The sequence below is a fragment of the Seriola aureovittata genome, chromosome 20 (genome assembly GCF_021018895.1).
Source record: "Seriola aureovittata isolate HTS-2021-v1 ecotype China chromosome 20, ASM2101889v1, whole genome shotgun sequence".
Taxonomy (NCBI): domain Eukaryota; kingdom Metazoa; phylum Chordata; class Actinopteri; order Carangiformes; family Carangidae; genus Seriola; species Seriola aureovittata.
Genome location: NC_079383.1, coordinates 7,739,799 through 7,751,644, shown reverse-complemented (window position 1 = coordinate 7,751,644; position 11,846 = coordinate 7,739,799). Strand labels below are relative to the sequence as shown.

The window sequence follows — 11,846 nt, the reverse complement described above, 5'->3', positions numbered from 1 at the left end:
TTCTAGTTGTCCACACCTTTATTTCCAAATACAGATGTTCTTTTTTTGATGAGTGTCCTTTGTTTTCTCCCTGTTTCCTTACAGGGCGGCTGAGTGTGGAAGCACTGCCTCCTGGATAAGTATAAAGAGGGGTTCAGGAGGATGAATAAGGACAGGAACACAGCACCTGCAGGTATATGCACATATGCTTTATCAGATCTTAACTATCATGTCAAATACTTAAAATAAAATGGTATCTGTCAATGCTTTCTAGACACCCAGGACACCAAATCTATCAAGCAGGAGAGGAAGACGAAACAGGTAAGTAGCTCCACGTTGTTTGGTTTCCAAAATAAAATTCATGAAAATGAATACTCTTTAAACTTTATTACTAGTACTGGTAGCTTCTAAACCCTCTGTGAATTATGTGTAAATGTCTTTCATTAAGCTGACAAAAAACACATAAAGACAGCTGATTTACTAACATTGTATAAGAAAAACATCAGGTTCAGGGAACCTAATTTCAGGGAAATTAACTTATAGATTCTACAAGTGCTACCCCAGCAACTATGAAATCAAAATACTTTAAAACCATTTCCTTGGTTCACAGCTTTCAACATGTCAAGTGATGCTATTATGGCAGAGTTTGGGCCCGCCGCTTCCTTCCTGAGAAAATCAGACAAGGAGCGCTTGGAGGCCCAGACTCGACCCTTCGACATGAAGAGGCAGTGTTTTGTGCCTGACCCTGAGGTGGAGTATGTTAAAGCCACAGTCACAAGTAGAGATGGCGACAAAGTCACTGTTGACACTGAAGAGGGGAAGGTATAGTGTAAACACAACTGTGTATTTTTTATCTACTTAGAGTATTGAACCTTGGTATAGAGCAAAGCAACACAGTTAACATGTATGTCTGATTGTAGACAGTAACTGTGAAGGAGGCAGATGTCCACCCTCAGAACCCACCAAAGTTTGATAAAATTGAGGACATGGCGATGTTCACCTTCCTCCATGAACCTGCTGTGCTGTTTAACCTCAAAGAGCGTTATGCAGCATGGATGATCTATGTGAGTAATGACCACAAACCTGCAGATCTCTCCACTGTACACAACCTGCAGTCCAATGAAAAAGACTTGTTGTGTGTATCTTTGTCTACAGACCTACTCAGGGCTGTTCTGTGTGACTGTCAACCCCTACAAGTGGCTGCCAGTGTACGATAAGGCTGTGGTCAACGCTTACAGAGGAAAGAAGAGGACTGAAGCTCCTCCTCACATCTACTCCATCTCTGACAATGCCTACCAGTACATGCTGGCAGGTATGTGGAGATCTTTGTAAAACATGACTATAGGTCCCATATTGTGTAAAGTGAGATTTCCATTTCTTTTGTTATTATAAAGCAGGTCTAGGTGCTATATAAATACTGTGAAAGTATAAAAGCGTCCAGTCCACAGATAAATGCACACAGCCTGTATTCAGAAACGGAGCCATCAGGACCTCTGTAATTTTGTGATGTCACAAGAAAGCAGTATTCACCCACAGCCATGCCTCAAGCCCTGCCCACCTGGATCCGCCATCCAACACTGCAGGACTCGGTTTCTCTGAGTGTTTACCTGATCTCTGCTATATTTTTATTCAACCACTCAGAAAACAGCAAGCCAATCAGAAGAGAGGCTCAGGCTCACCGACCTGATTTTACTAGCTCTCCAGAGAGAACTTTGAGAGAGGAAATGTAAAACTACATTGGGATGGTTTTTGGTTCTTAAAATGACAAATAAATCTTCTTATGGATATCAAATCTTCCAATAAAACACTCGACAAGTGTAGAATATGGGACCTTTAAGAAATTCTAACATCCTTTTTGACACTATCTAAGCATTTAAATACAACTGACCTAACACTGAACACTGTCTTAAATCTTGCAGACAGAGAAAACCAGTCTATCCTAATCACGTAAGTAATTTTTAAACATCATATGCTTTTTCAATTTGGAGAATAGAGGTCATGTTTTTACAAAATGTTGAATGTTTTTCATCCACAGTGGGGAATCTGGTGCAGGAAAGACTGTGAACACCAAGAGAGTCATCCAGTACTTTGCCAGCATTGCAGCTGTTTCTGGAAAGAAGGATGTTAGTCAGGAGAAGAAGGTTTGTTTCACTGTTTATGTTATGATCCAAATAAAAAATGAAGTTTTGAACTTTACGGCATAAATTTGGCATCCATTAAATCCACAGGGCACCCTGGAGGATCAAATCATCCAGGCCAACCCTGCTCTGGAGGCTTTTGGAAATGCAAAAACCATCAGAAATGACAATTCCTCCAGATTTGTAAGTTTGGTTAATTTCAAGGAACCCAACTATCAATTAGACAGTCCTATGTTCAAATTATCAAAAAACATTTTGTCATTACAGGGTAAATTTATTCGAATCCATTTTGGAGTCAGTGGCAAACTGTCTTCAGCTGATATTGAAACTTGTAAGCACACAGAACATATATAAATGAAAGTTAAGCAAAGATTTCTTCCAGCTCAAGAACTCACCCTAATAACAATAAGCTCTATGTTGTCAGATCTTCTGGAGAAATCTCGTGTCACTTATCAGCTAAAGGCTGAGAGAGACTACCACATCTTCTACCAGATTCTGTCCCAGAGGAAACCAGAACTGCTGGGTGAGTATTTAATGAAAAATATTTTTAACTCTCAAAAATATCACATACACACTAGAAAGAAGACTAGAAATTCTTTTTATTCACAGAAATGCTGTTGATCACCAACAACCCCTATGACTATGCCTACATCTCGCAAGGAGAGACAACCGTGGCCTCCATCAATGATGCAGAAGAGCTGATGGCCACTGATGTAGGTGAAACTGGGTGCTTGTTAAAAACTCCACACATACAGTTTACTACTAATTCATGTGTCATTTTGTTGTTATAGGAAGCTTTTGATGTCCTGGGTTTCACCCAAGAGGAGAAGAATGGCATCTACAAGCTGACTGGAGCCATCATGCATTATGGAAACATGAGGTTTAAACAGAAGCAGAGGGAAGAGCAGGCAGAACCAGATGGCACAGAGGGTAAAAGACCAGGACACAGTCACTTCCTGTATATTATTAAAATAAGAGTGTCACTATAACAAATTCTAGTCTCTTTCAAACAAAAAGATATAGTAAAGGCATGATCTAAACAAAATCCATTTTCAGATGTTGACAAAGTTGCATATCTGATGGGCCTGAACTCTGCTGACCTAATCAAAGGCCTGTGTCACCCAAGAGTGAAAGTAGGCAATGAGTGGGTCACCAAAGGTCAGAGTGTTCAGCAGGTGAGCTGAAGAAGCAAGAACTGCATTGAGTTCTGTTCAGTTCTTTTGGGAATTAAGGAAGTAAAATGAGTTCAAATGCTAATCTAATTACTTGCAATTTTTTAGGTGTACTACTCTATTGGTGCTCTGGGCAAGTCAGTGTATGAGAAAATGTTCTTGTGGATGGTCGTGAGAATCAACCAGTCTCTGGATACCAAACAACCTCGCCAGTACTTCATTGGTGTGCTGGACATTGCTGGATTTGAGATCTTTGATGTGAGTGTCAGAGATTTTAATGAACATGCTGCATTAAATCAGCTCTATCTTTGAGAGGATGAACATTGAAACAGGAAAACCTATCTTACGAATATATAATCTTCATCAAATATTTCCTTGAACATACAGTTCAACAGTTTTGAGCAGCTGTGTATCAACTACACTAATGAGAAGCTGCAGCAGTTCTTCAACCACCACATGTTTGTGTTGGAGCAAGAGGAGTACAAGAAAGAGGGGATTGTATGGGAATTCATTGACTTCGGTATGGACTTGGCAGCCTGCATTGAACTCATTGAAAAGGTTGGTGAAGAGTTAAATTGGATATCAGTGGTGATGAAAATTAATATCTAACAAAAGCAAAAGCTTACATTCAGTGAATTAAAATCAATTCCTTTTTTCAGCCCATGGGCATCATGTCCATCCTTGAAGAGGAGTGCATGTTCCCCAAAGCCAGTGATTCAACATTTAAAGCCAAGCTGTATGACAACCATCTGGGTAAAAGTCCCAACTTCCAGAAGCCCAGGATTGTTAAGGGGAAACCAGAGGCTCATTTCTCCCTGGTTCATTATGCTGGCACTGTTGATTACAACATCACTAACTGGCTGGAGAAGAACAAGGACCCACTGAATGAGACTGTGGTCGGACTGTATCAGAAGTCCACCCTGAAATTACTGGCTATGCTGTTTGTTGGGTATGCTGGTGCAGATTCAGGTAAACCATATTTTACCATATTGCTTATTATTGTCCATGATTTGTCCAAAATATCAGTGTGTAAGAAAATGACACATAAACTATTATATCACCCTTCCACAAAGACAAGGAAGCAGGAGGCAAGGGGGGAAAGGGAGGAAAGAAGAAAGGTTCTTCCTTCCAGACTGTGTCAGCACTGCACAGGGTAAACTATGTCTAAGGTTTGATATACTGCATGGCTTAGGTTTTGGCACACAGAACAAATTGATATTTATTTCCTACATGTACAGGAGAACCTGAACAAACTCATGACCAACCTCAGGTCAACTCACCCACACTTTGTACGCTGCCTCATCCCCAATGAGACCAAGACTCCTGGGGCGATGGAGAATCCTCTGGTCATGCACCAGCTGCGCTGTAATGGTGTGCTGGAAGGCATCAGGATCTGCAGGAAGGGATTCCCCAACAGGATTCAATATGGAGACTTTAAACAAAGGCAAGAAAAGCTGATTCTATCTATTATTCTTTCATGTCACAACTGGCAGGCTGGTGTAATGAAGTTACTTTAATAGAGCAGGGTTAGATGAAGAAGACCAGGTTTAAATACAGGCAGGCAGGTAACAGACAACAGGTAGCAACATACTGATAGCAGATAAGGTAGCTGGAATGAGAGTCCACAGCATGAACAACATAAAGGGAGATACACTGAGACCTGAAACGTGAAACAATCTGTCAACTGACAAAGGGCTGGTATAAAAACAGGGGAGGTAATGAGAGAGCAGCTCGGCACCCGCCTTTGGTTGCAATACTTGTGTTCAGTGCTAGGTGTGTGTAGACAGTGTGTACAGTCAATTCCAGCAGGAGTACTTGCATTACTGTTTTGGAAATCTGGACACACCCAGCCTGTGTGTGATCTCTGTGATGGTGTCTAAGAACTTCAACTGCCTCCCTAGGTCAGCTTTAAGTTTCAAACAGTGGCAAGAAGTAGGTTTTCCAATTCCTTATTTCCTTGTTGGTTGCCAGTGTTTTCCGTTGATAACCCCTGTGCTGCTGGTAACTGCTATTGCCCTAAGCATCTAGCCATGATGCCACTGGTAGTGCTCTTCCACCAGAGCCTTCAGACAACAACATGACTCATGACATCTTCCCTAGCAAATTGGACAAATTTGTGTGTCTGCTGGATCCCAGCAGACAAGGTTGGATCGGCTGTGAGAGAACATCCTAAACAGACTAAATCAGGAACTTGATCCAGACTGGCTTACCCTTATACTTTATTCAATAATATTAATGACGTCACGGCTATATCATTTCATTTCATCATTTCAGATACCGCATCTTGAACCCTAATTCTATCCCTGAGGGACAGTTCATTGACAACAAGAAAGCAGCAGAAAAATTGCTGGGTTCTCTGGATATTGACCATGAGCAGTATAAACTGGGTCACACAAAGGTCGGTTTCTGTCTCTATATTAACTAAAAAGAGCAGGGTTCATGTGTTTTATAAAAAACTGTTAATTCTGTCAATGTCAGGTTTTCTTCAAAGCTGGACTGTTGGGTGTTCTTGAGGAGATGAGAGATGATCGTCTCGCTCTCATCATCACTGGAATTCAAGCCAGAGCCAGAGGGATACTTGCCAGGATCGAGTTCCAGAAGATTGTTGAGCGCAGGTTGGTTCTTAACCCACCATATTTACTGTAAACAAAGTACTGTGAAAAATGGATTCATCCTTACTGATGTTATCCACAGGGATGGCTTACTGGTGATCCAGTGGAACGTACGTGCCTTCATGGGAGTCAAGAATTGGCCCTGGATGAAGATGTACTTCAAGATCAAACCACTTCTGAAATCAGCTGAGACTGAGAAGGAGATGGCAAACATGAAGGAGGAGTTCATGAAGCTTAAAGACGCATTTGCTAAATCTGAAGCCCGCAAAAAAGAGCTGGAGGAAAAGATGGTCACCCTTCTTCAAGAGAAGAACGACTTGCAGCTCCAAGTCCAATCTGTAAGATAAGTCATTCAGTTTACCCTAAAACTTGCAAGGATTTACTTAAAAATGTGATGAATAACAACATTTGATAAATCTACTGTCTGCAGGAACAAGATAATCTTGTAGATGCTGAGGAGCGCTGTGAGGGTTTGATCAAGAGCAAGATCCAGCTTGAGGCCAAAGCCAAAGAGCTGACAGAAAGACTGGAGGATGAAGAGGAGATGAATGCAGAGCTTACTGCCAAGAAGAGGAAGCTGGAGGATGAGTGTTCAGAACTCAAGAAGGACATTGATGATCTGGAGCTGACTCTGGCTAAAGTGGAAAAGGAAAAGCATGCCACTGAGAACAAGGTAGTTGAACTATTAACAATATTTTATGTGTAATGTGAGAGGAGTCTCATAGAGATAAACCAATGAGAATTATCTGCTGTTCAGTTTTAGCATCTTTGAGCTCATTGTTTTTTGGTTTTATGATTCACAATTTTATTATTTATTTGGTTAGCTCTCACCACTCTCATGGTGTTGTTTCAAGTAGCAGGAAACAGCTGTTTTCAGCAGAAAACTCCAATAAACATAAAACAAGCTACCCACAAGCAACAGACAGAAGGCAGAGAGTTAGAGACTAGCTGGTGAACATAAAGAGAAGAATTGGTGGAGACCAAAACAGAGGGAGGGAATATTGGGTTTACATTCAAAAGGGTGCCAGAGATATGACTACAAATGAATACCAACTTTGTCCGCTGGATGTGTAAATATACAATTGTTGGCTAACAAGTTCATCATGTCAGTGGAGTGCTGATGTTGTCAAAAAATCAGTTACTACAGGTTTGAAGTATTAATAATGAAGTTTAATATGTATTCATGAAGAATGTTTCTACATCCCTGATGTAACATCGACTTTGTAATTTATTTTTAAGGTTAAAAACTTGACTGAAGAGATGGCAGCTTTGGATGAAATTATTGCCAAGTTGACCAAAGAGAAGAAAGCTCTTCAGGAGGCTCATCAGCAAACGCTGGATGACCTGCAGAGTGAGGAGGATAAAGTCAACACTCTGACCAAGGCCAAATCCAAGCTGGAGCAGCAAGTCGATGATGTGAGTATAACCTTACATAAGTTCATCAGAATCTGGACTCAATAACTCTAACGTCTGAGGTATTATATAGTAAATATGTTTTTCTATGCTGTGAAATAGCTTGAAGGTTCTTTAGAACAAGAGAAGAAGGTGAGGATGGACCTTGAGAGAGCAAAGAGGAAACTGGAAGGAGATCTGAAGCTGAGCCAGGAGAGCCTAATGGACCTGGAGAACGACAAGCAGCAACTAGAAGAGAAGCTGAAGAAGTAGGTTTCCTCTTCCACCGCACAATTGACATTCAATGTCAATGTACAGTGCTAGTGCAGGAAGTGGGGTGACCCCCCAAGATTTGGGTTGTGGATGAATGTGTAACAAATCTGACATGAGACTAGAATTCCTGCCCAGTCACAGAGCTGCAGTCAATGGTAGCCCTTACACCAAGTTTCCCTTCCTTTATCCAATATTTTTTGTTGCCTTACCTTAACCATAGTTTATAACTACAATCTTTCCACCACTTGAACCATACATTTTATTAAATTAATAAATTTAATGATTTAATGTAAGCTGGGGTTTTCTAGATTCATACTGATGTTCTAGTCTGGTAATAGCGTTGCCCAATGAAAGGTCAGAAAAATCTCACGTAGGAATAATTTGCTGAATATATATCTTCCGTTAACAGAAAGGACTTTGAGATCAGTCAACTTCTCAGCAAGATTGAAGATGAACAAGCACTGGGGGCCCAAATTCAAAAGAAACTGAAGGAGCTACAGGTCAGCTGACATTAACACAGCCTTTATTTTTCTCATTTAAATGACATTGTGCTTGTTACTCTGAACGTTTAATCGAAATTGTACATCTTAGGCTCGCATTGAAGAGCTGGAGGAAGAGCTGGAGGCAGAACGAGCTGCCCGTGGCAAGGTGGAGAAACAAAGGGCTGACTTGGCCAGAGAGCTGGAGGAGATCAGTGAGAGGCTGGAGGAGGCTGGAGGAGCCACTGCTGCCCAGATTGAGATGAACAAGAAGCGAGAGGCTGAGTTTCAGAAGATGCGCAGAGACCTTGAAGAGGCCACTCTGCAGCATGAAGCCACTGCTGCTGCACTGAGAAAGAAGAATGCAGACAGTGTGGCCGACCTCGGAGAGCAGATTGACAACCTGCAAAGAGTGAAACAGAAGTTGGAGAAAGAGAAGAGTGAGCTCAGACTGGAGTTGGATGATGTGGTTTCCAACATGGAGCAGATCATCAAGTCCAAAGTGAGTATGGAGTACAGACTGAAAGGCATGATGTCAGTTTTATTCCATGGTTAAAGATGTCTGAATGAAAGAGTTCCTTCAAATGTGTTAAGTTTTGTTTTATTTTCAGACTAACTTGGAAAAAATGTGTCGCACTCTTGAAGATCAATTTAGTGAATTGAGGACTAAAAGTGATGAAGGCCAGCGTATCATAAATGATTTCACCATGCAGAAGGCAAAGCTTCAAACTGAGAATGGTAAGACGGTTCTTTGAATCTTTGAAATAGAATATATAATTAAGAAAAAAAGGATAATTTTCTTCCTTAACAAAAGGTGAGCTTACCAGACAGTTGGAGGAGAAGGACTCCTTGGTCTCCCAGCTGACCAGAGGGAAGCAGTCTTACACTCAGCAGATTGAAGACCTCAAGAGACAGCTAGAGGAAGAAGTCAAGGTAACTTAAATTACCATAAATACAGTTTCCAGATGGATAGTACATGATTTCACAGTATGTTTAACACAGCTTGGACTATCCCCTTACAGGCCAAGAATGCACTTGCCCATGCAGTGCAGTCTGCTCGCCACGACTGTGATCTCTTGAGGGAGCAGTTTGAGGAGGAGCAGGAGGCCAAAGCTGAGCTTCAGCGCAACATGTCCAAGGCCAACTCTGAGGTGGCTCAGTGGAGAACCAAGTATGAGACTGATGCCATCCAGAGGACTGAGGAGTTGGAAGATGCAAAGTAAGAACATCTGTTTCCTCTTTGCCATTATTTTAGAAATATGGAGAACAGTTGTAACAAGTCTTTTCTCAAATAGGAAGAAACTGGCACAGCGTCTGCAAGATGCAGAGGAAGCTGTGGAGGCTGTTAATGCTAAATGTTCCTCCCTGGAGAAAACCAAACATAGGCTCCAGGGTGAGATTGAGGATCTCATGGTGGATGTGGAGAGATCCAATGCTGCTGCTGCAGTGCTGGACAAGAAACAGAGAAATTTTGACAAGGTAATATGAGAAAGAAAATTATTGAATGGATTAATTAATATATAGAGTAAATCTAATTCTGATTATTGTTTAACTAGGTCCTTGCTGAGTGGAAGCAGAAGTATGAGGAGTCCCAGACTGAGCTGGAAAGTGCCCAAAAAGATGCTCGTACTCTTAGCACCGAACTCTTCAAATTGAAGAACTCTTATGAAGAATCTCTGGATCATCTGGAGACCATGAAACGAGAAAACAAGAATCTCCAAGGTAGGAAGATGTGAAAACATGATTTGTCTTATAATATCTACAGAGTACAGTAGGGAGGTTGGGACAGTAATAAAATAAATCAATATGCCACAACCAGAGGAAATTTCTGACTTGACTGAACAACTTGGTGAGGGAGGAAAAAGCATCCACGAGCTGGAGAAGGTCCGTAAACAGCTGGAGCAGGAGAAGGCTGAGATACAAGCAGCTCTGGAAGAAGCTGAGGTCCATAAGTATGCTTTTGATAGCAATATATCTAGTATTGTTAAAAAAAAGCATATTAATAGAAGAGACTGTTCTTCCAGGGCTCTCTGGAGCATGAGGAGGGTAAGATCCTGCGTGCTCAGCTTGAGTTCAACCAGGTGAAGGCTGACATTGAGCGCAAGCTGGCTGAGAAGGATGAAGAGATGGAGCAGGCCAAGCGTAACCAGCAGAGAGCGGTAGACACTCTGCAGAGCTCCCTGGAGGCTGAGACTCGCAGCAGGAATGAGGCTCTCAGGATTAAGAAGAAGATGGAGGGAGATCTCAATGAGATGGAGATCCAGCTGAGCCAGGCCAACAGGCAGGCAGCAGAGGCACAGAAGCAGCTCAAGGGACTCCATACTCATCTGAAGGTACGCCCTAGGTCCTACCAGTGATGAGGACATGTTTATGGATTATTTTCTTTGTTCTTTTAGTCACAGAAAGAATTTGATTTTCTCTTTTGACAGGACTCCCAGCTGCAGCTGGATGATGCTCTCCGTGCCAATGATGATCTGAAGGAGAACATTGCAATTGTGGAGAGACGTAACAACCTGCTGCAGGCTGAACTTGATGAGCTGAGGTCTCTGGTGGAGCAGACTGAGAGAGGTCGTAAACTGGCTGAGCAGGAACTGCTGGATGTCAGTGAGAGAGTTCAGCTGCTGCACTCCCAGGCATGTCAAGAGTTTCTTTAATCACTGTATTACAGTTTTTCAGCATACCCAAATTAGTCTATAATATTGCATACTAATGTTCCCTAATTCTCCCTACAGAACACCAGCTTGCTGAACCAGAAGAAGAAGCTGGAGGGAGACTCCACCCAACTTCAGAATGAGGTGGAGGAGGCTGTGCAGGAGTGCAGAAATGCTGAGGAGAAGGCCAAGAAGGCCATTACTGATGCTGCCATGATGGCAGAGGAGCTGAAGAAGGAGCAGGACACCAGTGGTCACCTGGAGCGTATGAAGAAAAACATGGAGCAAACCATCAAAGACTTGCAGCACCGTCTGGATGAAGCTGAGCAAATAGCCATGAAAGGTGGAAAGAAGCAGGTCCAGAAGCTCGAGGCCAGGGTAAGTACTTCTGATTCCCACTGTGTTATCTTGCATACTAGTGTACAATTCAGGCTTTTCTGCCTTGAACAAACTTGTAAAAGTGTGATTAATATATTATGCTTCAAGGTGAGAGAGTTGGAAAATGAGGTGGATATGGAGCAAAGGAAAAGTGGGGAATCAGTCAAAGGAATTCGCAAGTATGAAAGACGCATCAAAGAGCTCACTTACCAGGTACCCTCTACATGCATATTTTCTGTGATAACAATTCATCAAAAAGATGAAAATGTTGATACTGAGCAAATACGTCTTCTGAATTAATTAAACAGACAGAGGAGGACAAAAAGAATCTGAGCCGCCTGCAGGACCTGGTGGAGAAACTTCAACTCAAAGTCAAGTCATACAAGCGGGCTGCAGAGGAGGCTGTAAGCTAAAATACTACACCACTGTTTATTAAAACATTGTCCTTTTTCTTTTTATGGGTTAGTCGCAAGCTACAGTCAGAATTTAACAATTTTCACACACTAATCTTGATTTTGTAGGAAGAACAGTCCAACACAAATCTAAGCAAGCTGCGAAAGTTGCAGCATGAGTTCGAGGAAGCAGAGGAGAGGGCCGACATTGCAGAGTCCCAGATCAACAAGCTGAGAGCCAAGAGCCGGGACTCTGTTGCTAAGGTCAGTAATGATCCAGAGAGATGCTATATGTAATTAAGAATTATGTCATGGAATCTTTTCTAATCTTTTGTTTCCTTTGTACAGAAATCACATGATGAAGAGTGAAACCTTTAACC

The 11,846-nt window shown here is 41.9% G+C and overlaps 1 protein-coding gene across 1 annotated transcript; it reads left to right on the top strand.

Annotated features, from left to right (window-relative positions):
• The first annotated feature begins 597 nt into the window (after positions 1-597).
• Positions 598-11,835, top strand: LOC130161214 (myosin-6-like). The gene is made up of 37 exons (XM_056364323.1): positions 598-801; positions 900-1,043; positions 1,135-1,291; positions 1,899-1,926; positions 2,015-2,120; positions 2,208-2,300; positions 2,385-2,448; positions 2,542-2,640; positions 2,727-2,830; positions 2,909-3,047; positions 3,174-3,292; positions 3,398-3,547; positions 3,677-3,847; positions 3,949-4,258; positions 4,363-4,442; positions 4,528-4,733; positions 5,564-5,687; positions 5,768-5,904; positions 5,984-6,239; positions 6,332-6,574; positions 7,141-7,317; positions 7,417-7,562; positions 7,976-8,066; positions 8,158-8,547; positions 8,657-8,783; positions 8,860-8,978; positions 9,068-9,264; positions 9,341-9,524; positions 9,602-9,767; positions 9,865-9,989; positions 10,070-10,378; positions 10,475-10,678; positions 10,778-11,074; positions 11,183-11,287; positions 11,383-11,478; positions 11,596-11,730; positions 11,815-11,835. The coding sequence occupies exons 1-37, from the start codon at positions 598-600 to the stop codon at positions 11,833-11,835; spliced, it is 5,823 nt and encodes a 1,940-aa protein (XP_056220298.1).
• The last annotated feature ends 11 nt before the right edge of the window (positions 11,836-11,846 follow it).